At 34.2% G+C, this 27,552-nt stretch overlaps 1 protein-coding gene across 5 annotated transcripts in view; it reads right to left on the bottom strand.

The window, feature by feature from the left end:
* The window catches only part of LOC117328889 (protocadherin-9-like), a 49,572-nt gene that overhangs the window by 2,563 nt on the left and 19,457 nt on the right, over nucleotides 1-27,552 (bottom strand). Inside the window, exons 1-6 of one of the 5 annotated variants that reach the window (XM_033886487.1) lie at nucleotides 17,664-17,785; nucleotides 10,858-10,976; nucleotides 4,739-7,499; nucleotides 3,500-3,583; nucleotides 2,094-2,214; nucleotides 941-1,864 (exon numbers count right to left, since the gene is read on the bottom strand). In XM_033886487.1, the coding sequence (XP_033742378.1) occupies nucleotides 1,554-1,864; nucleotides 2,094-2,214; nucleotides 3,500-3,583; nucleotides 4,739-7,426 (3,204 nt within the window). In that variant the 5' untranslated portion in view covers nucleotides 7,427-7,499; nucleotides 10,858-10,976; nucleotides 17,664-17,785 and the 3' untranslated portion in view covers nucleotides 941-1,553. Of the gene's footprint in view, nucleotides 1-940; nucleotides 1,865-2,093; nucleotides 2,215-3,499; nucleotides 3,584-4,738; nucleotides 7,500-8,295; nucleotides 9,286-10,857; nucleotides 10,977-16,540; nucleotides 16,668-17,663; nucleotides 17,786-27,552 lie in introns of those variants that run through there. The other 4 variants (XM_033886486.1, XM_033886485.1, XM_033886488.1 and 1 more) reach the window with 4 other exon arrangements.

Here is a 27,552-nt window from a genome sequence, read left to right as displayed (position 1 = left end):
TAGGTAAATTAAAGGAGAAAGATATAAAACTGATATTTAAATAACCAACCAACGATCGCAAGTCAACAAAATTCTCCTAAAATGGATGTTTAAATAACCCTTTGACGAGTCAACAAAGTTCCGCCATTTTAACATACATTCCAATCCAACTTCCTTTCCCTGTGGTTTGTACTTATTGACAAAGTCAAGTAAAGATTTGAACAAGATCTTTTCACTGACAAATTACCTTGTGAATGTTGCGGAAAATATTTCATTTTGTGATTTTGGAGATTGTTTACCATCGGTAAACAACATGGTATTCAGTGGATTTGACGACGTCAGATTGTATCCTCTATGTATTGTTACAAACAACAATAGGAACAATAGCGTATGACAATATCTGTCATACTTTAACAGACATTATCAAGATTTCACACCACTTTGAGTTTTTCACTTGAATACCTTTAGACTATAGATGCTAATTTCATAAGGATTGGGGAGAATGTGAAAAAACTGTTCTCTATACCCTTGTTTTGACTTTTGAGAAATTAAAAAAATAAACAACTAAATATTAGTTCCTGCATATTGCATTATCACAACCAACTACATTGATATAAAATCTTCTAGTGATTGATTCGAGTTATAAGTACCTCTAACAATTTCTGGGGCTATAGTAAAAAAAATTGTAATATACCGTACTTAAGGCTTTATGCTACCCCTGTTTGTAAGAGTTGTTTCCCTTTTTTGTAACACTCGAATATGTATACCAAGATATATATATGATATTGTGTCAAAGTAAGATACTTAACTACAAAGTTAATAAACAAGTCCTACACAAAAAACTTTATAAAAAACCTGTATCAGTATGTAATTATGTTTAATATGTAAATGATATATTCTATTGCCAATAGGAATCTCTTGTAGACAAGTTTCACTATGGCACAACCCCCGAAAAACTTACATTGTAGAAAAAGCAGCCATATATGATGAAGCTTCTGTGTAAAACATCTTGAGCTTATGGAAGGGAATGATGGTTGTTCCTGTTTCTCCTCGACCATGGATAGGGGCCTATCTGCTGCATAGAGCTCCCCTAATCAGTTACATCCATTCTGCGTGAAGGACCTAGAGGTGATCTCCATTCCGATTGAAAGTCTTTCAGTAGATCTCCATTCTGAGAAAAGGCCTTTTATTTTAAATTGGTTTCCAATTGATCTACACATCACACAGTATATAATGTATGTGTAGTGAACAGTTCCCTCTATTCCTCAGGTCTATTAGGTAAGGGCTGGAAATTAATACGACAAAGTTTCTGTAAAACACAAACATTGGTGGATAAACTTCAGGCAGGTAAAGCACAGTACATTAATGTATTGATTGTTCATATCACATATCTTTTGATTATTGTTAAGGTCAATCTCATATTTCCCAGTCATTACGACTAGGATTTCTAACAGCACTTTCTCATCTGCATCATTGTTCCTGTGAGCTGTAATCACATCTATCAATGTATGGTCACCATATGAGATCATAATTCTGGAGAATGAGACTTCTATCTGTCCGTGTCACACAACACCTCACACATACGATGGAAACCATTTCTCGGATTTTGATTTTGATCGGTGGCCACCTTTTTTGGAACTGTCTTTAGAGAAGTTATCCGTGCCCACTCTAGAGTCAACTTTGTCTCTGGGGAATTCTGACCCCGTGTGGAAAACATCCACAGATCCGTTATAATGTTTCTGTCCATAATGGCCATGGTTTTCACTGTTTCCATGAGTTCTGTTTTTGTTGTGATTTGATGGCTGTGAAACACTTGATGAAGTTGATGGTGTAGATGACTTTGGTTTTTTGTTGAAATAATTGAATGTGAAAGTTTTTAGTTCATCTGAAACATAAAAAAAAACATCAATGTAATCATCTTCAACTTTATAACAGCAAATTCAAACTTGATTTAAAACTTAAAACAGATTATAATCACATTTTATTTAGATGATATATGTCAATTAATGAAAATACTGAAACATGCTGTACCAGAAAAACTTTAGTTTAGCTTGTGTTTATCTAGTCAGGTACCAGAAAAACTTTAGTTTAGCTTGTGTTTATCTAATCCGTACCTTGCATGCTCATTTGACATGAGAGATCGACATCACTTCCTCCGCGACCACTGTCCGAGTTAGCTGTCTCACCAGACGTATCACTCAAGTTGTCAAACAGAGGCTGGGCCATAATATTCTTCTGAAAATAAAAAACAGGCTTAGTATTAAATATCTTATAGAATACAATTTACATATAAATGAATACAAGCTAATTTTTATGTTTCATTCAGTCTTCAATTTTCCAATCAAATTTTATACATCTTTTATTTCAAAGGCATTATATATTTTGTTTGAACTAAAGTAGAAGAAACGCCTATGTCAGGTTCAATTCCACAAATACAAGACCCACTGCTGTGTCGCCTGACCAGTGGTCACTAGATCCAGAAACATGATATAAGAGATTATTGATAGAGAACCAGCGTGATGCTGGTTTATTTGAGTATTGTGTTTGGCAGAGCCAGCTGCTGCAGTCACAGCCTAGTTCCCACCTGTAGCCATACACATTACCTGGACAGGGGGATACTTCACGATTAAAAACGTAATTAAACCAAACAGTGGCGAAATTCTAAAACTACTATAAATCTCTCTGCTGGAATGTTGTTCCTTTTTTATTTTCATCAACAGAAATCTTTAAACCCACCCACCAGGATTAGACAAACATGGTTGTGTATGAATGGGACTTACAAGTCAATTTTACCTCCATTAATTCTCCAAAAATAATAAAAGGAATGCGGGCCACAACATTATAAATCAGTCCTTTATGTGGCGGAGTAACAACACTAATGTGGACCAGTGACTACTTGACCGCAGACCATGAAAGGATATCCTGTACCCCGCGCTGCCACACGAGGATGGCCTCTGTTATTTCTGTGTCACAATTATTTTCGGACATTTTAAATTTATTTTCAAACTCAAAGAAGCATTCAAAAATCAATTTCACAGTGCTGGTAATTACACTAGGTTAGAAGACATTTATGTCAATTACCAAGAAATAAAACATGATTCTAACCATGTTCGGAAATGTCAGAATACCCATGGAAATTACGTTTACAATGAATGACATTATCCTGTAACCAGACTGACACTGACGTTAGCTGTCAGACAGAAACCTACTCTGTCACAAACTCAAGGTTGTTACGATAATAAATAATTCAAAATAGAATTAGGTATATTGAAACCCACGATGTTAAAAATTGATTAAGGGGTTGAATTGTGTAAGATTTAATTAATGTGTTTAATTTGTGTGAAGAAACTGAAAGATTTATACTGATTCTATAACTAATAATTTGTAATTTAAAGTTTTTCACTAATACAATGTGCCATAAAACTTAAGTCTGTATAGGGGTGGAATTTGATTGGTTTGATTTTGATATTATTGTCATTTCTTTTTATTCACAGATGATATTAGTAAACTATTAAGTTACCTGCTTATCATGAGCCTGTAGATGATGCTTGTGCAGTTGTAAATTTTGCATCTGTTTGTTTGATTGACTGGGGTACATACCATCCTGAAAAAACATTTAAATCAAATTTTAGTTATGAGAATGTTATGATAATCTGATTTAAATTATGACATAAATAATAAATAACAGAGAAAGAAAATCTACATTGAAGATTTGTACTAATATAGCCATTTTTCAGGGTTTTGAATTTCAATTTTTTATTTGAATGATAAATTGATTAAGACACAGTCAAATTTTAGCTTTTAAATTTAATTAAATGATTTTCAATATAAATGAATTTAAACATTTTTCAATTCAGATAAATAATTGTAAATGTTAAAAGTTTTAGATTTATTTTCATTATTTTGTAATACAGTATTCATATAACTTGAAATTCTGACGCATCCATGAAATATGTCCCCATACATTATCTCACAGGAGGCATTTTACATAGGAATTGATCCCATGGTGTATGGATTATACGGTTATGATAATATGTGATATTGTAACAATGACCACTACACACTTATCAATGCTCCTGGTGTGTTCACTCCTATTGAGGGCCGGATTATTTCCCTTATCTTGTATAAACGTGCGGGTGACCAGGTAAACAAAAGTCCCCTTTGTAGTGATTGATACATGATGTGCCGCCAAAGACCATCATATTTACAGAGCAAATTTACTCTAGAGATGGACACAGATTCTGATGATGATGCAACATCAACATTTAACGGGAGTCTATTGTCTAGGTAAACAAAAGGCCTCTATCTTTGTCACTGAAAGTGTTTGTCTTCAGATCCTACCCAACAATAACACTGGATATATGTTACTACTGTATGAGATAATGGACAGATCAAATTTCACAAAGAAAAGTTTGGGCATCTAGATCAACTCTGGGTTAGACAGAAAACTATGATTTATTTGTAAAATCTATCAACACTTAAAACTTCTTCAAAAAAATTCTGAAATCGTTTTCCGATATGTAAAAATTCCATATCAGATATTAAACCTAACTTCTTTATATATGTAATATTTTTACCAAATTTAACAAAAAATTTTGGGGGGAGAAAACATTTCAAGTACAATTTTTGACACTGATTACAACAAAAGTAAAATTATGAAATATTATTGATGAATACGATCATTGTAATTATTATTTATTCCCTGACTATGATAAGGTAAAAGCAGTTGAGGTGATGTAGCGGTGGAATCTATACTCACTTCTAGAGGATCTGCAATATTTAACTCTGTTGTGCCAGTGAAGTCATGTTGCATACTTCCGTAGGCCTCGTCCAGGGAGAAACTAACTTCCTTTTTCTTTTTCTTTGGAGTGTCCATCACATCATCCACCTTATATGTTAAATCTCCCTTTTTCGTTTTATCATTAGCTGCAACTTCAGGTTTGTCAAACATTTTCTCAGAATGTTTCATTTCTAATTTTTTGTCATGACGTCGTAGGATACAGATTGTTGTAATAATGGCTGCCGAGATGACAAACGTGAATGCCACGACAACGATAGAGATGATGACATTAGTATTTCCTGTCTTTGGTACAAGGGAAGTACTTGATTCATTGGAATATTTGAGTATGATTTCCAATTGGTGGACTGTTTCTTTGGGATGAAGAGCATTATCTTTAACTGAAATTTCCAGTATAAATTTCTCGTCACTCTCCAGGGAATATGCTCTCTTTAGGTAGATGTTACCAGATGTCTGACCGATAGCGAAAATGTCATGGTTGTTCCCAGATCTAATAGAATAGGTTAGTCGGCTATTTGGACCCTCCTCATCCAAGTCGTAAGCTAACACTTTGGTGATCGTGGTACCTATGGGAACCAGGAAGGAAACTGACACAGAGTTATTTCCCTTATTGGGGAATTGGATGACTGGAGCCTGGTCATTGTCGTCAGTAACATGTATGATAACATTGGTGGCAGTGCTCAGAGGAGGCGAGCCCTTGTCTGTCACTTCAACTTCAAACGTGTAGACAGATTTGGTCTCACGGTCAAGTCGAATATTTGTTTTGATTGCTCCATCTGGCATGACGTAAAATGGCACCCGATTGGTGTACGAAGGTGATATGGAGAACATGACCTCTTGGTTAACTCCTTCGTCATCATCATTAGCACTTAATGTTCCCACATAGGCATCCACTGCCAGATTTTCCTGTACAAAAAACTGGAATGAGGCTCCATCAAATGTGGGGTAATTGTCATTGATGTCTGTGACTGTGAGGACGACAGTGGCTGAGCCAGTCATGGGAGGGTTACCACTGTCAACTGCCAGTACTGTAAACTCATAGTGGTTCCTCTGCTCACGGTCAAAGTGTGTGTAAGTAGTGATCACACCGGAATTGGAGTTAATGGCGAATCGTCCCTGAGCATCGTCGGTGAGGTAATAATACACGACAGCATTACGACCTACATCTATATCAGTGGCACCCACTTGTTTTATCATGGCTCCAATTTTACTGTTCTCCTCCACAAACGCGAAGTATGTGTCCTGATTAAAGACGGGTTCGTTATCATTCTCATCCAGGATCCTCACCAGGAAGTGGAGTGAAGAGCTGAGGACAGGAGATCCATGATCCCGGCACACAACAGAGATGTTCTGTACCTCTCTCGTCTCCCTGTCCAGTGAACGGTTCACTCGCACTATAAAGCCTTTATCCCCTACAGGCGACAGTTCAAAGTTGTTACCCGAAATGGTACAGTCCACCCTGCCGTTAGGCCCTGAATCTGTATCTATCACATTTACATGGGCTATAACTGTTTTCAGGTTTGCGGACTCGGACACATTGACCAACCCTGCGTTTCCTGATGACAGAAAGTTGATGCTCACAGTGGGTGGGTTGTTGCCTACATCTAAAATGGTCACATAGATGGTGGTCTGAGTGACCCGAGGTTGGTCTCCATGGTCACTAGCTTCTACGTAAAACTTGTGAACTTTCCCTGTCTCATATACCAAGTCTCCTATGACTTTCACAACTCCTGTAGCAGATTCGATTTCAAACAAGCTAGTGATGATGTCCAAATCTGATTGCCTTGAGCTAAATCCATAGGTGATCCTGGCATTTTCTCCAATATCCTTGTCTGTGGCCGACAGTGTCAGAATCGAGGTTTGTATAGCGACACCCTCGGCGACAGTAACGTTATACATCGGCTGTACAAACTCTGGGGAATGATCATTGTAGTCAGTCACCATGATGTTCACGGTCATTGTTCCGATATTCTGTTTAATTCCTCCATCTTTAGCGATCACGTAGAACTGGTAATGGTTCATGGTTTCTCTGTCCAAGTACTGTAACAACACAAGCCTCAACTGAAATCCTCCGTCTGGCTTCGTTGTCACATTAAGACCAAACACACCAAAATCTTCTGGTACAATTTCGTATGATTTGATGGAGTTAAGACGAGTAGAGTCAAGATCTGTTGCATAATCTAACGAAATAGTTGAGCCAATTACAGAAGATTCCAACATATGGAAGGTTACATTACTCTCCGGAAAGGTTGGAATATTGTCGTTCTCATCAGTGAGTTCCACTTCTACCGACAAAATCTCGAACAGGGTGATCAAGTTGGAGTAGGCTGCTACATCGAAGGCCAGGATACATATCTCCTTGTATCCACAAATAGACTCTCGGTCCAGTACCACAGAAGTCGACAAGTTTCCTGATACATCATTTATTGTAAAACGTGTCTGCATGACGCTTTGATCCAGAAATTTGTAGCGAATGCTGTTAAATTCCTCTGTTGTATAATTATTCCTCATTCCACTCTTCTCTGCAATATTTCCGACTAAGGTTGAAGTTGGAAGTTCCTCAGACATTGTGAATCTAATGACAGCGTTTTGAGACAGAGTCCCACAGAACAATCCTGACAGCAACAGAAAAGCTAAAACAGGCTTCATCTTGTTGTTCACTTGATTCGAAAACTTTTATTACAAGTCAAGTTCTTCTGAAAATCATCTCTTCATCTTTGTCCTGAAAATACATAAAAACAAGATTTAGTTATAATAATGGTATAGGCTTATGCTAATTATCATATATTTGTTTTAGGAACAGTTATTCTTTATCAATTTGATATCTGAAAGGAGGAACTAGTCCTGACATGATTGGCTGCATACCCACATCTTAAACCAGAAGTGGAAGAAGTATAATATCTGGATCACCGAGAATTACTCTGGATGCTTTTGTTACTGTATGGGACGTCAAATAGGGATTAGGCTCAATCTGCACACATTAAGGAATTGTGCTGGTATGGATTTTTCTACCTCCTATTCATGAAGAGTTTCATAGAAATGGAAACATAATCCTGCATTAAAAGTGAAAGTGCTACCTGGCCTGGGAAACATGTCTTAATAACAAATAAAAGCAAAAATCTCTCGTGATGCTGACATGGAAATCAATTAGGCTAAAATGATGTACTGTATTGGTAGTCCATAAAAATCCTTCAGTATACAATAAATAGTTAGGTCTTTTCCCATTTACAGATTAGTTATTAAACCTTGATCTTTACAAAAAAAAATACCTGTATGTAAATTCATCACAAAAAAATACCTGTATGTAAATTCATCACAAAAAAATACCTGTATGTAAAATCATCACAAAAAAATCACTAAGCATCAAACATTAAGAATCTAAAATTATTTCAGGAAATGAAAACTATGATATATTTTTCACATATAAAAATTATAATAATTTAAAGTTTATTAATAATATTACCAGGTACAAATAACAAATTCTAACCTCATATATCATACACAAAACTGCCACTTACTTCAAATTCCCTTTCCTCCACATATTTTTCACCTGAGCTAACGGCCTACCTTTGCCCCTCTATTTCACTCACTGAAGTTTGTGCTCACCTGTACAGGGTGATATTTACCTGTGTAAGGTAGCAGCCCTATAATGACTGCCCCATCAGGTGTGTGGCTATCTTGTCCTGTACACCCTCGTCCTGTGACCAGTGTCCACTACCCATGGAGCCTAGAGACACTGGATTCTGACTTTACATTGTGTTCTTAATGAGATCCTACTTTCAATAAACCTATTGCAATATTGCTAGTTAGGGATTACAGGATGAAAACTGGGATTGACTTCCCTAATTCCTAAACAGGCCGACAAAAATGTGTCAAGCCCTTGACTAAGATAGTGCTACTCTAAGAAACAAAGAAAACTTGATGATAAAGTGAACAGTATAGCATACGAAGATCCAGTAAACTGAAAATATCGGCCATACAAGTATTGTATGTACAGCCTACAAACTTGTGTGTTCAATGTATCGATGTTAATGGCACTTACTTAGGTAGGTACACAACAGGTAACAATGCCATTGGAGACTTAGGTGTGCTCGTTAGCAGGTGTAAATCCCTGCCATCTAGCATCTAAATGACCCTCTCTTGATTACGGAAATGTTTAATCAAACACCTACTAGTTAATAAATCAATAAAATTCCGTACCATAAACGGCTCGATGGCTGCTTCAACAGCAGACCTTGACCAGGAGTGCCTCGTAATGTAAATACTTCATCACTGACCACCGGCCTAAGTATGTACCTAAATGTCTGACCATTTGACCAAAAGTAGTTGAATACATTTACATGTAGATTGTTGTATGTATACATATGTCCCTGGCCATGTAATGCCCATCTGTACGTGCTCAGACATTTATAGACAGTGATGGGTCAGAAACAAAGACACCAATTTGTCACCTATACACCATTAACAGGACATGAATGATACCCCCCTTGTCATTATTATAGTTCCTAATTAATAAATCAGACAATGACCACCTGGAAGTTACCTGTCAGGTGAGAACTGGAACTGACCAAATGACCTAGCTGTGCTGGTGACACTAATGCCTCCTTGGGTTCATATAAATCCTACTGAAGCCTAAACATTTATAGGAGAAAGTATTGTATTTCAGTTTAGCTAAAGTGAAAACTGTTTAAAAGTATACATACTTTAGTGGATTTAAAAATCATCTAAACACAAAAATATCAGAAATGATAAATATGCTAATAAAATGAAAGCAGACAATTAAGCACATGATTTTAATTATGTGTACATTTAAATCAGATAAGTCTTAATAAGGTAAACTTAAATAAATCTGATTAAATCAAAATTACTGTTTTCATGTGTAACTCAAGCCCCAAGCACTAAAGAATAAGATTTTAGGTTCCTGATTTAAATATAGTTTAAATAAAATGATATCAGATTTGCCAATGTGTTTAGAAATTTCATTTTCAAAACATGCATGATTTAACATGTTATCAACAACAGATATTCTATATTAATATTTGATTAAATTTTGGAATAACAGCCAAGGCTCAATAGAGATTTTGTTTACAAAGACCCTGTAAGACATTGTACCACAGACTAAATATTTGTGTAAGACCTATGATAATCTGTCTAGTGTACTATCTAAGTTATTGAAACAATACGTAATCTCAGTGAGATCCTGGAAATGACCGCGGAGGTCACACAGGCCTTTCCGATGACCATCCAATCTTATCACTCACATATTCCTTTGAAAAAGGAAAACAACACAATGTTAAGGAGGTCTAATGTTAGTGGGTAGATAAAGCCAGCATGATAGGCCTATATCTGACTAGTAACCGTGACAACCCGACACCCTGGGTACATCCTGGTCAGATAATGGTCCAGTAGAGAGAACTAAGGGCTGGCGTTATAAACAAACACAATTATTTGTCAAGGCTCCTGTCAGTTACAAGGTGTTTGGTATGTTGTGGGATGTTAGAAATGTCAACTTAAAGATTACTATAATGTCAAGTGGATACATGGACAGCAAGGTTACACAGCCAAAACAATGCATACTTAAAACAATACATACAAAGAAACTTTCTAATTTCTTTGACTGGAGATATTTTTGAAAATCAGAAATTGATGTCTCAATTGTTTATCAAAAATATTTTTTATATTCTATACTTTTTTCAATTCCATTAATCAGGGACATATTTCCCAGGTTTACAGAGGCGCTCAAGCTGATGGATCCGTGGACATGCTGCACGTGTCTTAAAGTGTATGGAAAAGGATGTCCCTGCTTTAATATTTGAAATCAATGCATTTTTTTCTTTTTAATGAATTTGTTTAGATAACTAATTACCTGTTCATGTTTTGACTTTTCACTAAAACATGATATCAAAATCCCTTTTCAAAATTGTACTACATAATCATTATAGCTTCACCTTTAAGCATTAGCTTGCATGTCTAAAATTAAAAATCAACACTGACTGATTTTTCTATATCATAATTAACTTCCTGAAGCATTTCACAAATTTTCACCAAATAGACTTAAACACCTAGAATTGGGTACTTACTGTTCATTGATGAATGTAAAAATTAAAATCCACAATTGTACCAGCACTGTGAAATGTCCACTTTCCTGGTCTGGTGTTAACAGCACTGTGAGGAATTGGTCCAATTTACAGCTTTAAGTCTGTAAAATAGGAAAAACAAACAATGTTCACAGATCATTGATTGTAGGTAAATGTTGGTACAAGACTACCCCACTGCTGGTAAGTATACACAAGCTGGGTACTTATTGAAGACTGTTGCTTCTGTCACATTTCAAGTACAAATATTATCTAAGCAGGGTTGTAACACAACACAAAAGTGAAGAAAAGTCCACCTACACTTGGAGTGTATGTTTAGGCTCTCACCTTTAAACTGAACATGTTTGCTCACCAAACTCAATTTATATGGACTTATATTTGTTGTAATGTGAGAAAAAAGTCAGGCAATAATTTAATTATATTTCCCCCAAAGGCAGACAAATGGTTCTCTTATGATAATCCATTACCACATGTACATCCCATAATACTCCAGAGGTGTCCATCTCCACACTCAATTTTAACACCTTCAAATTTGGACCAATTGTTGACCAATTAGCAGTCTGGCTCAGCCAATCAGATCAGTCCTAACAAATCTGGACAAGTTTGAACTACACTGCCATTCAAATAGATATAAAGATGTCTACCACCCCAGGGATAATCTAATTAGGGTCAATGTTTTTATAACATTCAGGGAAGTAAATTAACTAAGCAAATCACTTAATTAGTTTAGAATGTGTGAACTATTACAAGGTAATCACATTACATATGTGGTAATTAGATTGTCTTTACATCATTAACACAATAGAACATACAGAAATTAGAATAAATTAAGTGAATTGCAATTCAAGCAGTTATATTGGTTTGTTTCTTCATACTTCCATGTGGACAGATGGATACGTATATATGTATACTATATAGGTGTGACCTTGCTAAGGCCTTCACCACATAGATCAGAAATAATACTTGGTAAGGTAAAACTATTAATTAGTTATAGATAATTGATTTATTATTTTAAATGTCTGGTGATGATTTCTCATGCATTCATATTGTTATTGACACAAACAAACCACCAGTAATGATATATACATGTTTATAGTGTTAACAATTTAATCAGAACACCACATATAATGTTGTAGATTTATGTTGATTGTAAGTATGTTTTTTTTGTATATGTTCATATTGAATTTCAATATACTGATATTTAACTCATGGTTTGATAATAGTGGAAATATATTGTGATTACCATTTTATACTGTGAACAGTAAGCAGTACAAAGCCTATTGTTTGAGGAACAATCTAATCATTGTTACACTGTACAGAACTAATTCAGTGTGAGGAAACAGCAAACAAAACAGAAATTATACCTAATTAATATTCATATTCAATTACTGTCAAACTAATTAACCTTCTGGCAAGTTTGAGTACTGATAAATTCTTACCATGTTTCTGTAAAAATATTGAAAAAGAAACAGATAAATAAATCTGACAATGTTTCTGTAGAAATGCCTAAGAGAAACAGGTAAATTCTGACAAATAATCTGTAGAAATATATCAAACAGGTAAATTCTGACAAATATTCTGTAGAAATATATCAAACAGGTAAATTCTGACAAATATTCTGTAGAAATACCGGATAAATAAATCTAACAAAGATTCCGCAGTAGTATTATACAGACCCAAATATCTGTTAGTGTTACATAAGACCTGTAGTGAGACACTTCAGTAAATCTCATTGCCGCAATGAACAAAGGTTAACAATATCAGAGGACTTGATATTTAATGTTTAAATCTTGTTCCAATTTGTACAGGTACAAAACTGACAGGTGCCACATCTAAGAGCCAACATCTTCAGCTGGCATTGTCACAATAGGCCACCAGCTTCAAGCCCTGTCCCTCTGCGAGGGCGACAATAGGCCACCCCCTCAACCCCCGGTCCCAGTAGCCATGGTCAATCCTACCAATTGTTGTGACGTAACAAAAGGAAGCAGCCAACTTAAGGTAAAAGAGCAAAGTTTGTCAAAGAGATCAGCGTTAGAGGTAGAAATGTTTACCCAGAGTAAACAAACACTTAGGGATTTCGTTAGAAACGTAACAGTGAGAGAAAATAGCAGAAAGTGTTAATCAGTGTAACAAAGACAGAATTTATAAAATATATAAAAAATTGTAATAAGATCTTTTATGTTCAGAATCCATGACTCTGTCAACATTAAGTGTACTTGTATCAGATCCTCAATCATTTGTACTTTTTATGCCAATGACACCAAAGAAGTATTTTCTACTTGTGTCTTTTTGTCAATGCAATTTTTTTCATAAAGATTTCAAATGATAGCTCTTCAAAAAATATAATCTTTTCTGTCTTAAAAGTGTAATTTATTTTTTACCTTCATCTAAAGGCTGCAATAGGTCAATGATTTAGAAACTTCAAGAAAATGAACCATATCAAATTTTCTCCATGTTTTTGATCTTTGTAGGAAATCCTATCTGTTCTCTTTATCACATTTCATGACCATTCTAGTTCAAGTGTATATTCTTTATGAAAAGTTATCAAGATTGTAGAGAGCATGACCAACCAGATGATTTCGTTTCAAAATCCTTGAAAACCCATTCAGTCAGGAGAGGTTTAAATGTAGCAGATTTGAACTATGGTGAATATTCTGAAAGTTTGAAGACATAAATCAATTTTAAACCTTCATTTAAGCTAAACCATATGATTTTACAAATTGACTAATTTTCTATATATAAAAATTCAAAATAAGAGTTTGATAAAGCTGACAATTTTTGTTTTTGCTTTTCAAAGAAATATAAAATATTCAGATAAAAAGAATGAATTTGTGGACATTTACTACACATATCTGGGTGGCACTGCCATTCCTGTGTACACGGATTAACCATGTCCTTCCATTCCTAGATCTCAAGCATCTACCCGACAAAGACTTGTGGACGATTCAGCGTTCAACAACGTCAATATTGATCCAAGAATTTGTCCACTTGTCCTTATAAAAGATACACTAAACCAAATATCTAAAACTGCTCAAGTGGATAGCCAATGAAAAATTAAAGGATGTTATTTCATGCTAGGATATCAATGCCACTTATAGTTTTATAAATGACATTGTTTTGTATATAAAGGTCATGTTAAAGTCCTTTTATAATTGGCAAAAGAAATTCAAGGGTCACTGAAACGATAAGAGACTTCAATAGTCCTGCCTAAATTGGGCAGGCATCAGATCTAGCAATACTCAAAATATTTTTATCTGGATGAATAAACTAGGCCGGTCAGAGACACAAAAATTTAGAATATAGAAGGTATTGCTGGATACATAGATCTCAGGATACTTACGAGTTTTTAAGTGTGAATAACAACTGTACCAAAACTAGGCCCATTACTGTGCAGTAATAACATCCATTATGTCTAATACCACAGAATGTATCAGTCCAGATGGAGCCATGTATATATAAACACTACATCCCTCCACCTCCCTCCACACTGATCAATGTCTCCCTAAGAGTTCCTGTTTTAAACTTCAATGTAAGCATGGTTTGCATGTGGAGAAAATGAAAAGGTCCAGTATTTCTGGTTTTGGGGTGGCCATGGGTGAGGGAACATTAAGTTTTGGAGAGATAAGTTACCAGCTTGGTAGCATGACTTTAAATTGTCCTTCTGATCTGTTGCTTTACTTGAGTGAATCGTTTAAAAACCAATCTGATTTTAGGAAATTTAAGAACCACCATGACAATAACTAATTTGTTTCAATTTAAATCCGTGTGAAAGAGAGGTATAAAATCAAAGAAAGCTCGACACAAAATGTTCTATTTGCATGTCCGATGTAATTGGCCACCAGCAGGTAATGCATGTGTAAAACAATTACCCTCGATTGACATGTACACATATAAAATTTGTTACACTTGTATCTTTAAATCTTAATGGACAGTGAAATATGTTCTTGATAACTTTCATCATTTACAGAAAAAAAATAAATAACAGAAATTCCTTGTTTACGGAACAAGTCGACACATTTTTCTGTGCAAAAGAAGAAATGCCAAAAATCTTTTCTTTTTTTTAAATTTTCATGTCAAAATTATTGCATTTTTTTCAACTCCAACAAAGAAGCATGTGGCTATAAAAAAGAAATTAATACCATAAATAATTTGTTATAGTGAAATAGGTGTTTCTCCAAACCAGTAAATAATCATTATCTAGTCATTAAATTCTTAAGTGAAATTTTGATGATATTAGTGGTGTCTTTGTCACGGTAGGGACAAGGAAAGTTAATATGAAACAGCCTATTGTGCTATACAGATGGACTTACAATACCTCCATAGTAATCCTAGAGTCTTATCATCTTCTCAATCACAATTTGTTTTCATAAGATTTATATTCTAAACTAAAATTACCTCAAAAGGTTAAAAAAAGAAAAGTAAGGTCCAGTTTCATATCCATTCAGGAGGCGGGGTCAGATGAATAAAAACTGTGAGGCAATATAAAGTGTATAATGAACAATTCTGCAACACTATGAGGGGTGTTTGTTAGCTTGTAAAATATTTAGTGAACTGTGACCTAGGCATTAAAAACACTCTTCATCATTTCTATCAACAGAAGAATACACCTTTGTAAGATTTTTTTTTATATCATCAGGGAAAACTCTATTTTATGAAATAATTATGTAACATAAGAATAAGGCGTTGTCTAAATTCTATAAAACTTATGAAATCAATACTCGGTATAAATTAGATTTTGCACCATTCAGGTAATAATAACATGTTTCACTTTTGAAAGTTTGAACCCTGCCGGAGGAAAGTCTGACATCTCCCATTTGTAGGTGTAAAACGAGGCGACCTTATCAGTACAGATATCTTTGGTTAAATACTCTGGACATGCAACTGTTTCTTTGTTTGTCACCCCAAGCTTTCTGCGAGCATATTAAAAATTAGATATCAGTTACAGAAGTATAGCTTTAAGTAATATATCTGATGTTCCATCGATATCAAACAGAAACTTGCTGTTCCAACAAATATACAATGTCACATTCACAAATATAAAACTCCTGAGAAAATCGTTCCCGATTATAAAGTGCTCTCAAGTGCTCTGTATATAATTCATATCAATACCCAAAAAAGTTATTTTCACACTGAAAACATTTAAATAATTCTTAATCTAATTTAAATTCAATTTTTATTTAGAAGCAATTCAGGTGAGAACATTTCTATATAGCTGTGACATGTAGTTTTAATAACATCCAACATAAGGACCACAATACTAACAAAACGTGGTAACGCCACGATATATAGCACATAACACACGCCTCATAAATTAACTTTAATAAATAGGTTTTAAATGATAATGGTTAGTTCTATTTTAATAATAAAGAACATGATTTAGATTTGTCATATAAATGGTATTTCTTATTAGTTTCTGAATAAAAACAGCTATACATTTACGCTTTTAATATAATTGCCCACAAAGATGAAGGACGTCTGTTTACTACCTTGGATAGGATTGAATGGGAGATTTATACAGCAGGATGAAATGCTTGTCGGAAACTAAACTTATTTTTCATTTAAACTGATCAATGTCTTTTCTTTGTCTACGTTATTAGGTGCAAAATATATAATTTGTTCCCTTTCCCTCTCTGAAATGTTTTTTCAAAAGATGAAAAAGATATATTACCTTTCGTGAAATGGAGAGGCGAGACAAATCCTATCAAATCTGATGTCAGCATTATAAGAGTAATAATATAAATCCGTACCACAAGAAAAACAGAGATGTGTAGCGATACCGTTACATGTCCGATGAACCAATGACTTTGTGTAAGGATGGGATATTTAGGAACAAATTGGACATTAGTACTGTATGTTTAGTCTGTGATGTCATACAATTACAGGGCCAGTGGTCAGGGATAATGGGGTCACTGAGGCAGTGTAAGTGATGTCCAATGTCCTGCTGGCCTAATGGTACCCTGACTGGACACTGGTCAAAGGGACTGACCAGTACCACATAAATCATACCTGACCATTATGGCCCATTAATGACAAAATATTGGCTAAAGGTGTTACTTGTAACCCACTGCGAACATTAATCTAACCGCCAGGCTCCAAATCTGAAAATAAATGTCTCGCTCTTCCTTTACTTTGTACATTACCTACTGCCAATTTACCTCTCACAAGGTATGCTACATACAAATTGCTGTATACTTAAGATCGGTTTGTAGTTATCCTATACTAATGTGGAGACCTACAATATATATATAGAGGTACCCCCTTCCTCAGGCCGTGTACATATTTACCTGTAGTAAGTTTTTGTTATTGTTTTTTTAGGTGCTATTGTTATTAGACACCTATAAATCAGTCTAATCCCTGACAATGTGATTTCCACTAACTTTCTCCAGATACACTGAATACCATTGAGACACTGGTCCGACCTTTCCATGTCATTCCTCCATATATCTAACATGTAAAGTATTCTGGTCTAGAACCTTATTGTGAAGTCTTCACATAAAAAAATCCAGACCTATAAACCAAAACATCCTGATGTTTATAATGTCACTCCAACATGTCAAATCTATATTGAGTCATTGTTGCCACTAATTCATAGAAAATCCTTCTGTTTTGATTACCATTTATTCAGAACATAATCATTTGCCATCAAATGATACACTACCTCAATGACACCATTTACTTTTCTAATTAGTTTTTACTTTTTTTTTACTTACTTCTGCTTCAATTACAACATTAATTAAATTAAAGTCAAAAAATATTTTCGCTTAAAACTTAAATGAACTACCAAGACTCACCTTTAAAGTATGTAGACTGAGATAAATTAATCCAAAGGTAATCTATAAAACAATTGATGACACTAACTGTACTTCCAAGCACAGACTCAAGGGTAAATCTCTCCAGGATGTGTGTACATTAAAGTACCAGACCGTTAACTCATAAAAATAGTGGTCAGTCTATTTTATATGTATAACGGCCAGACAGGTAGGTACACCTGGTCATTAATTAATTACTGGTCAATTTCACTTTTGATTTCCTGTGAGACTTAGTTACCTAAGTAAGGCTCTGAATGGTCAGTTATGTGGTCATCCCTTTATCTATATGGTCATCCCTAACATGCCCTGGAGAAAACGGTCTTAGCACCACAATGCTACAGACCCATATCAAAGTCAATTGACCGATAGAAATTACCTGTAGTTTGGTCATCACAGATCAAAACTATTGTCCACCTTACTTATACAATGTGTGTAAAAATGGACAATAGGAGAAATTAGGCTGTCTAGCTTTGGTCAGTTAACTTATCCATATATATCTCTAAGATCTAGGAAGATCTCCTGTACCCTGCTGACCACTAATATGTTCAAACTGGTCAGCTACTTGACTAGAGGAGTTGAAATGTCTGGAGGATATAAACATCTGACTTTGATGTGTTTGAATTCTCTAATCCTACATAATCCAATTTGTCCTGACAAGGATTAAGTGGTATTAACATCCTCTTTGTGTAAGGTCCCTGTTGTAAACTTGTTTTCTTTTTCAATATTTGTTATCAATACAATCAAAAGATCATTTTTACACTTTTATTGCCAATTATTGCTATAACTGTAGCTAGTTTTACTACTGTAAATCCCATACAGACAGGTTTGTGTAACTTTCTATCACCATAAACCTGTTTACTTATTATACTATCCTAATCTATTATACTATCCTAATCTACATGATCCCCTGTACCATTTTATTGTCAACTCTCTAACTGTAAACCAGGTATTGAGATTTGTGTAGCTAACTTACAGGTTAACACCTAATCCAATCTCAGAAATCATCATTAAGTTATTAATCTAAATATGATCATCTGAAATGGACAATTTTCTATACTGACATTATTATTCTACAGATTTTTCATTTTGTATCATGATTTTTTTTTAACTTAACAAATAAACTTATCCAGATATTCTATGACTATCTTTTCACTTTAAGGAAGAATGAACTAAGTTTCAAATAAATAATTAGATATACACAAACTTGTATATAGATCATGAATGAACTGATCACAGTGTTTTTCAAGCTAGAACACAAAATTATAAGGTAATATTTAGTCTAATTAAAATATAAAAATAAGATACTCAAAAAATTTTGCTTGAACCAAAAATATACACTTTAATTGAAATCCTAATTTTACTGGTCAACTGAAATAAAATAGATGTTATTTTCTAGAGGTATAAGAGCAACACCAATGAAAGTATTACATTAACTAACACAAAAGAAAAAAAAGAAAACTTTTTTATGGAAAATAAATCAAATAAATAATTTTTTTTTTGTATATCAAAATATTTAATAATATTATTAATAGTAATTTAGTAATGTGACATTGTCATTTCAGAATAAACTCAATACAGACATATATCTGTAGCATAATAAAGAAGATGCTCAGTTATTGATAACAGCTACAGACGGCCCATACTCATGACTCACAAAATGATGACAGGCCATATTCCTACATGTATAAACGTATGATACCCGGCTGGTGTCAATTGTACATGTCAATAAAGGGTTCAGGTTGGGTCATGTATACATGTAGATCATATTTTACGTGATTTCAATAGATATTGATCAATCTGTCAAGACACTTCTATATCAGTCCCGTTCTCGATCATATCTCGCAAAACAGAAATTAGAAACACAAAACCCAGAATGGCACTCAGCTTGTCAACACCCTGATGCAGGTAAGTACATCGCGCTACGAACTCAGTGACTCTCTGACTCTATACAACATAAAAAGATAGAACCCCTCCCCATCAATGGAGGAGTATAGCGACAGACACAGGGAAAGGAAGGTCGATTGAAAACCTCTGCTCATGAGCACACTAAATACTAATATCACTGCATCTTTACCTGTCATATCACATCAAATTTATGACTGGAGTAAAATGGATGACAGAGCAGTGAATAGAATCGTTCCAAATGAAACCATTTATAGCAGTAAACATTTCAAGCCCTCATTATTAAAGCATTAGCATGAATTTTTACATTGCTTCGATTTATTGTGTTTTTATGCGAGAAGGGGGATAGCATTGTAAGCAATGAGAGGGAGGACCGTATAAGGAAAATCGAAAGTGCTGTTCACTGGAGCACAACATTGTCCCCAATTGCTGGAGACCTTGTCAACATGTCAAAATTTAACTTTAATTGGAGAATAGACAGATCTCCTTCAGATATAAACACTGAAAAGATAATTATCAGAAGCAAGTTCATTAAAACTTTATTGCTTATCGAGTGGCTATTCACTTTCTTTTCATCTAATTGATAAAAAAAAGTAAAAGCACTCAATGGCTTGTTCAACCATTCACAATTATAACGGCATCTGCAGAAATGCTTGTTTCTTAGGTCTGGACAACAGCATTGACCTCGTGTCAAATTTTGAAATTTTAATTTTTTCAATTACATGAAATTATTTTTAAAAAGATTTACATTTCAAAAAACATTCTATAAATACATTGTCTGTTGTAACTTTACTGACTATAATTTTTATGTTTCATTTCATCCTCATAAAGGTAGGACCATCTATGATGGCGGCAATGATCGTTATCAAAAACAGTTTCCTTGTGGTCTCGACTTTAAGTTTGACACACAATTCCTCATGGTCACAATATAAAAAGGGGATTTCAAAATCTGATATACTTAAAGAAAAAGATGACAGGCAAATTTAAATTTGTATAAAAGTATTAAGAATCATTAAAGTCTTAATCTTACTACCTTATCTGAGCATCTGGAAGCCTGATGTGTCATTCCAGTACATTTAAAACACTTTAAAGTCAATGGAGTTTGATTAAGGTATTCAGACCTCTATTGAAATTGATACCAATTAATTCTCATACATCGGTGACCAAAACTTGACCAAACATTTAAGTTTTATACCAGGTCGGCACGCAACCATTTGTGAGAGCAACACAATAATTCCAGCTGAAAGGTAACCAGCTACCTGTTGACGAGATTTATACACCTGGAATCATTGTTGTCTTGTAAACCTGATCAGGTAAAAAGATACCAGGACCTTAGATTCACACACTGATGAATGATGATAAAAAACAAGACTTAATTTAGTCATACAAGTATCGCTCACCTCCAGCAAGGGGAAAGACTCCTTCTTTTCACAAAACAGTTTTTTGTCAACATACAGATTGGTAGAGTTATGTTACAATTTATATATAATGTACCATTCACTCCAAGTTTTACAAACTCGTGAAAGAACTCTTTGATTGCGATATATGATCTACCTTATACTTTAATCCATAGTAACAAGTTTTTGAGGAATGGCGGACGAATGAAATGAATAGTTATAAGTGCCACACACTTAGGGGTGATGTATACAGATAAGTTAAGTTTCTATAACAATGACACATCGATGTCTAACTACACTAAATTATAAAGGACAAAACATCTGAATTTAGTAACATTATTTCTAGATCATCTCAGAATAATTTGTTTACCATCAAATAAATAATATATCTGTTACAGCAAAAATAAGTTAGCTGAGATTTGTATCACAATTCTTCTAGTTTAAATATCGGGCTATACATAGTGAAAATTGTTTACCAGCCATAATATAAAGTTCCATGTATACAAGTAGAGATGTTGTACTATTGAATATAAAATCATAAAAAAATCTTGTGGGCCATTAACAATCTTATCACAAATATAAAGAAAAAACATGGTTTAAAATTAAAATCAGAACAGGTCACAAGTGCCCCAGTTCTTCATATTTAACCCTCATTAATTAAATTATTGATATTTTGATTCTGAAAAGAACTTCAATTGATTCAATAAAATATTTTTTAAAAAATTATAGGAAAGCTTGATACATTCTTCAAAATGCAAAATCATTTTTCCTCAAATAAATATTACACATTATGATAACATGTAATTCCTTTAATTAAAGACAATTGTTTGAAGTGTAAGTACAATGCTTTTTTTTTAATTTTCATTCTCAACTACACGTTCAGTTTTCATAGTTTAATGTACTCTATCAAAAATTGAAGTAAGCAATTTTTTGTAAAAAGTAAACAATTTCTTTTTTTTATTTTATTCACAGAAGCTACTTCAATAAAATGATTAATAATTTCATATTTACATTTATATGTTAATTCATTTATGTAAAACATTTCATATTTATGAATTATTATCATTCTCTATGACTCTATATTTTTTTTAAATGAAGATCAAGATTAACTAAAGATGAAATATATATGTGTAATGAACTTTATGAAAATTAGCTGTCTTTTATATTCAAATGGCCAGCATCTATCATGGTTCAGTCCTGTGGGGTATTAATGTACGGTAAGTATATACTGATATATTTAGTGACAGTATTGATATAAGTATATATACTGATATATTTAGTGACAGAGTACATAGTGTTACCTTTGACAGTCAAATCCATCACCTCCTGTTATAGGTACTGTTCTGCGTAATTATCAAACTCCATCATCAAGATTGATAACAGAGTTATTAAATAAATACATATAAACTCACCATAGATCGGGTCAGAAAAATCCCATATAGTGGTGAATGTTTATCAGACTGGTCCATCAGTATAAACTTCACAATGTCACAAATAAATTTTTAAAGTAACATTTTTAAAAGTAAATAAATATCGGTTATTCCAAAAGACGTGCACATATCATCACTACCATGCGAAATATACGTCATGCTACAGATACGCTCACTGAATCGTCAATCGACAGGCTTGATATCGGAGCTGAAGCTATACAGACTGGCCAATCAAAACAGGTCTTACAATAGGGGTTGATTGTATGGTGTTTGATGATGGGCGCACCACCCGCGCGAGGATTTGACAGCCCCGGGCTACAATTCTTCTACACAATTACCCCCAAATCATGAACAAGAGAGTTACATCTCTGTCCCACAATGGACAATACCCAGCCCAGCTAAATATCCCGGTCACAATGTTCCGTCACCTCTCTGAGTAAGATTGACTCTGAAAATACATGAATGGTGGCATCACAACACCTTTAGATGGAAACTGTAACTACTGATGTTTGATACCGTGGCAATGTATCAACTGGTAAAAAAATGTCTGCTTCCTCCTGTTCTTCATGTTACCTAAATTAGCTCTGATCTTCAAAGCTGTTAACCTTTCTGTGACAAACTTTCCTTAAAAAATATCAGATTGGTTTTAAACAAACATTTGAAGTATAATCATCAAACAATCTTGATGTGTTTCCTGTAATTCTTTATCTGTCTACACAATTAATTTCAATCTGTCAACTTTTGTTTACGCTATTTCACACCATATTCTCATTGGTTTTTTAAACAATTGTTTGCCATCCCTTCTATCTTTTTTTAATCAATCTCTATTCGCATGCACTTTGCATGACTTTCTGTGCAATGACTTTTCTGTTTGTCCAAATTAAATTTCCTACATTTTTTTAAACAGAATAGAGTGTCTTTATAAGGAATGCTTTGTCATCTGAAGTCCATTAAATGTGGGTTTGAGATTCCATTAGAATTTCTATCTTACATTACAGACTGGAAACCTATAATGAAGTGTACTACTTTGCTGTGTTAGTGACCACCAATTGCCCATATTTAACATCCGTGTGTGAATGGTTGTGTGTATTTGCCAGAAGGCCTAGTTAGAGTCAGTTAACATAACATTTGTGGTATTTCCTTTTTTCAAATCCAAGATTAACTCCTTATTGAAAGGCGTTTGACTACTTAAGTCCTCTGATTTAAGAAAAAACTTTGTCCTCGCCATAATTAGCTGTACCCTGTAGAGAAAGCCATAAAGCTAGAGCTATAGAATGTCCTGGTCCAGCGCCGCCAGTGTGTCAACCTCTAGGACATGGGACCAGTCACCCATCTAACAGTGGGTAGCGGTCGTTATACCATGTCTGGTCCTCCCATTACCTAGCAGGGAAGATCTTTGTCATCAGTACCACACAGCCACCAAACAATAACCTGCATGTTTTCACAGAATCACAAAAACTAATCACAGTTGAAATTTTTAGAAATTTATTTTGAATAAAGGTTTTTAAATTTTAGCTCTAAGACCATTTCTTCAACTGCACATCAATAAAAGAAGCACATTATTCTAAAATGCTTTTTTTTTTTTTTTGCAATTTAACAAACCATTTCTTAATAATGCATATAGAATTGTATATGTAACCTTTGTTGCTCCAGGTGGGCCAAAATTTGTCAATAAAAAATAAGTATAACTGAAATTCTTATTCAAAATTTAATAATTAAGATAAAAATATATAGAAAAAGTAAAAGATTAAATTTGATAATATAATGCCATATACAAACAAAAATAATGTACATTTTTTTCATAAAATAAAAAAGTGAAAAAAACATAAATTCAGTCAATTCCTGGAAGCATCCTCATCAGACACTTATATCGCAACAACATAAAACTATATCAAAACTCTTTGTTTGACTTGAATTCTTTACCACAACTTCAAAATATCTCTTAATTAAAATAGGATGACAGTCAAAGAAATTCTTTGTCTACAAGTCCTGTGATTGGTATGTTAAATATTTGTAAGATGACTGCATTGTTAAATTTGACAAATGAAACAGAATATGCAATCCCTACCTTGTAATGCTGCACGTCAAGCTACCTGGTAAACCTGTACTAAAGACTACATAAACCAAATATTTAACTGTCTGGCCGCCAGAATTCAAATTAGCGAATACCATAAAAGAGAGGACACCATTTAAGCAATTTTCATCAAATGCCGATAAAAGAAAATAATCTTTTGTACAACAGTGAGTCATTGTGGCAAATAAGATGCAGATAATTGACACCAAAATATTTGAAGTCCAAAGAGACTGTAAAAAGACACCATTCTGAAATTCAAGACTACACAGAGAGGAAAGGAAAGTATACAAGTGGGCGGAGTTGTGTACAGACTGGTAATAGCAACGCTGCCGCAGGGCTGAGACCCTGGTACCACATACACTCACCAAAGTGGCAGGGGACTCATTCAATAGGCAACTGAAAACTGGCAGAGACGGGGGAAACGTCACACCAAACAAAAGACCTAAAGAAATTGACAGAAAATGAATCTGTGTATGAATTAAAATTTGATAGAAACAATTTCAGAAATAGAAAAGGAATAACAAAAGAATGATACAGTTTTTGTTAATAAGGAAATAAGGAAATTTTAGACTCTTTTTCTTCACAAGTCCACTTCACTAGGGAGGAATCGGTACATGTTTACATTGCTTGTCTAAGGTATAAGTGGGATATCTTTTGTAATATAAGATTATAATGACCATGAATCTCTGTATATCAGAAAGTAAACTCCTCATTCATCATAGACACACTCACTCCCAGTTAAGATACAAATGATTAGTATACAAATATATTTTGACAATTTTTGTTCTCAAACAAAAGTGTCTCAAATATTTGAACCTGATTAAAGAAATTCAGTCCTACAATGATCCTGAGCAGACGTCAAGTATCCTGGTCGAGTTGTCATCACAGTCAAACTTGATACCTCTGACAGTAGGCTTAACCTCTCCACGAAGCAACATGCTGTGTCAACCATAGAAACTATCGGAGGGTCTGTGGTCGCAACCTGTGTGTGTTGGTACGGAGATTGACGTTATCTGATTTTTCACTTAATTAAGATTTTAAATCGTGAAATTAGCGTGCAAATGTTGGTATTGTGACACCCCGATTTCTGTCCAAGCTTCATCAAACGCAGAGAGAGAGTGTTTCTTATCTAGAAACTCGATCATAATTTAGGAGAAAGCTTAACTACAGTCATGGGTACTAAAATGGGACTGTATTGTTGCGAGTTGGCTTTATTTTGAAGTTAAATCTTCGGACATCTACCCTCCCGCTCTTACTAAGACCTGACTCCATAGGAAGCTAACCGCGTCTGTTTTCTTATAATTTTGTTAAATTAATTTTGTGTAAAGGGAGACAAACGATGAAGTAAAAAAACATGAATAACACCACAGTGTTAACTCCTCTCTACAATTCTATCACCGGAATATAAACATGTCACCGTCATAGAAAAAGAAATACTAGACCCGCCTTAACTATCGGCTACCAACATAAACAAAACCAGATGAGGAGGCTAGGACGACAGGTACGATTGCCGCCCCTTCATGCTCCAGTGATTTATCATAGTTCCTCTGACTTGAAAGGCTCCGACTAAGACTGATTTTAATTGAAATCAATTTAGTAAATTAGTGTTTTTCTTTGCAAAAATTACTACTGAATGTTACAAATTAGTAGGTTTTTAAAACGTTTATACAAACAAAGTTGAATCAACAATGACTTTCCAAATATAAGGCAATCCTTGGTCTCCTTGATACCTCTACTTCATTGATCTCTACTGAATGTATCAGATGTAACAGCCACTAAATGATCTTCTATAAATAGTTTATAATGTTAAAATTGTCTTTCTAGAATACAATTAGTGTTTTTACATGAACCAGATATTGAATATTCAGTCCTAAAATATAATTTTCCTTTTAATAGACTGTATAGAGTTCAGTTGGTGAGCATCTGTCCAATCGACCCATGGCAGTTTGACCACAGGTACTCGATCGTCTCGTCTGTCAATACACTCCGTATATATATTGGGTATTGACATCATCTTGTCTGTCAATAAACTCAGTATATATATTGGGTATTGACATTGTCTTGTCTGTCAACACACTCAGTATATATATTGGGTATTGACAATGTCTTGTCTGTCAACACACTCAGTATATATATTGGGTATTGACATTGTCTTGTCTGTCAACACACTCAGTATATATATTGGGTATTGACATTGTCTTGTCTGTCAACACACTCAGTATATATACTGGGTATTGACATTGTCTTGTCTGTCAATACACTCAGTATATATATTGGGTATTGACATTGTCTTGTCTGTCAATACACTCAGTATATATACTGGGTATTGACATTGTCTTGTCTGTCAACACACTCAGTATATATATTGGGTATTGACATCATCTCGTCTGTCAACACACTCAGTATATATATTGGGTATTGACATTGTCTTGTCTGTCAACACACTCAGTATATATACTGGGTATTGACATTGTCTTGTCTGTCAACACACTCAGTATATATATTGGGTATTGACATTGTCTTGTCTGTCAACACACTCAGTATATATATTGGGTATTGACATTGTCTCGTCTGTCAACACACTCAGTATATATATTGGGTATTGACATTGTCTCGTCTGTCAACACACTCAGTATATATATTGGGTATTGACATCATCTCGTCTGTCAACACACTCAGTATATATATTGGGTATTGACATTGTCTTGTCTGTCAACACACTCAGTATATATATATTGGGTATTGACATTGTCTTGTCTGTCAACACACTCAGTATATATATATTGGGTATTGACATCATCTCGTCTGTCAACACACTCAGTATATATATATATTGGGTATTGACATTATCTTGTCTGTCAACACACTCAGTATATATATTGGGTATTGACATTGTCTTGTCTGTCAACACACTCAGTATATATCTATTGGGTATTGACATTGTCTCGTCTGTCAACACACTCAGTATATATATTGGGGATTGACAATGTCTCGTCTGTCAACACACTCAGTATATATATATTGGGTATTGACATTGTCTTGTCTGTCAACACACTCAGTATATATAT

This window comes from Pecten maximus, chromosome 6 (assembly GCF_902652985.1).
Source record: "Pecten maximus chromosome 6, xPecMax1.1, whole genome shotgun sequence".
In the NCBI taxonomy this organism is placed as follows: domain Eukaryota; kingdom Metazoa; phylum Mollusca; class Bivalvia; order Pectinida; family Pectinidae; genus Pecten; species Pecten maximus.
Note: the sequence above shows the minus strand (reverse complement) of the source record. Positions and strands in the feature narration are given on the sequence as shown.